This window comes from Protobothrops mucrosquamatus, unplaced genomic scaffold (assembly GCF_001527695.2).
Source record: "Protobothrops mucrosquamatus isolate PMUCROS unplaced genomic scaffold, P.Mucros_1.0 scaffold33177, whole genome shotgun sequence".
Lineage (NCBI taxonomy): Eukaryota > Metazoa > Chordata > Lepidosauria > Squamata > Viperidae > Protobothrops > Protobothrops mucrosquamatus.
Window position 1 is genome coordinate 1 of NW_015418915.1, and position 1,510 is coordinate 1,510.

Genomic DNA, 1,510 nt, shown 5'->3' on the forward strand with positions numbered 1-1,510 from the left:
TTATTCCTCCTGGGGAATAAATGATGATGATGAAGAAGCAGCCGAGGTCTGGATTGTAGAGGAAACCAAAGAGCCAAAGGCACATCCCCACCCTTCTCTTCCCAATACAACGATATGGGAGCTACCAGAGATCAGAACATGCAATTCTAACGCAGCTGAATATCTCAAGAAGGTCCAGTTTGAAAGATATGATGTCTTTATTTTGATTGTCACCGACCGCTTTACTGAAAACGATGCTTTCCTTGCGAAGGAAATACAAAGAATGAGAAAGAAGTTTTACTTTGTGCGTAGCAAAATCGATATCAGTATTGAAGGTGAAAGGAGGAAAAGGAATTTCAACATGGAGCAAACCCTGGAGACCATTAGGAATTATTGTGAAGATACCTTGAAGGAGGCAGCTGAGCTCTCCGCGAGAGTATTTCTGGTATCCAACACGCATGCACACATGTACGAATTCCCTCTCCTGCGAGAGACAATGGCCACCGAACTTCCTGATTACAAGAAGCACCTTTTAACCCTGGCTGTGCATGTTTTCTCAGAAAATAATTTGATGCAGAAAAAGATTAACATGAATTCCTATATAAAGAAGTTAGCGCTGATATCTTGCGTTTGTGGAGCAGTGCCTGTGGTGGGTCTCTCTATAGCTTTTTATATTGGAATTCTGATGCTTCCACTGAAATGTTTCTGGAGGGTGTTTGCCTTAGACCAGGGGTCCCTCCGTTTTCTGGCACTTCAGACGGGAAAAGGGTTTGAAGAGCTGAGATCAGGGATCAAGAAAAGGCCATTAGCCAATATAGTTAATGCACAGCTAGTATTTTCTCTCCTGATAAAGTCTGTTCCCTGGGTAATGCCATCACCTCTGAAATATCTGGAGATGGTGTTTGGTGGAGTCAGTTCATTTGTTTTTACGTATTATTTTCTGAACAAATTTGTTGACAATTCTGTGGAAGACGCCCGAAGTGTTCGATCAAAGCTTCTTAAATGACTGAAGTCCCAGCGAAAGATCCAAGGAGCCACCAAGCCCCCTTTGAAGGAGATAATTTCATCCAGACAAGAATAGGGGGAAGAAAGTAATAATATATTTCAACGTCTAGTTAAAATTCCTCTCTGCAGTTATTTGTTTTCTTGCTTCTTTTAGTGATTCTCCAACTGAAGTACGTGCCTGAATCTCCTAAGAGCAAATAAGTATCTCTCTGTCTACAAATGTTTTCAGGGGAAGTCAGAAACTAAATGTTTATTTCTGTTGTTTGGGCGATTGTTTTCTTTTCCTGTTGTTTTCTTTTGCTCTTTTTTCTTTCTATTTTAACAATTATAAATAAAATGGAGATTTTACTATTAAGCTCAAAAAAAAAATCACAGTTGTTTTAAAAATATCATTAAAAAAAACCTCAATGTATTCTGCTTAGGATATTGCATCCATTATTATTACAATGAAGATCTCCCAGAATTCCTCAGCCAGCATGCTGGTTGTTGAAGTCCACAAATGCTGGATGGAGAATTCTGGGAGTTG

General features: G+C 39.5%; 1 protein-coding gene across 1 annotated transcript; it reads left to right on the top strand.

Moving 5' to 3' along the window:
• Positions 1-16: 16 nt before the first annotated feature.
• Positions 17-1,256, top strand: LOC107302183 (interferon-inducible GTPase 5-like; the record flags this gene model as incomplete). The annotated part of the gene is made up of 1 exon (XM_015831298.1): positions 17-1,256. A coding segment is annotated over one exon (969 nt), but the record flags the coding sequence as incomplete, so codon positions are not given.
• Between the last annotated feature and the right edge of the window lie 254 nt (positions 1,257-1,510).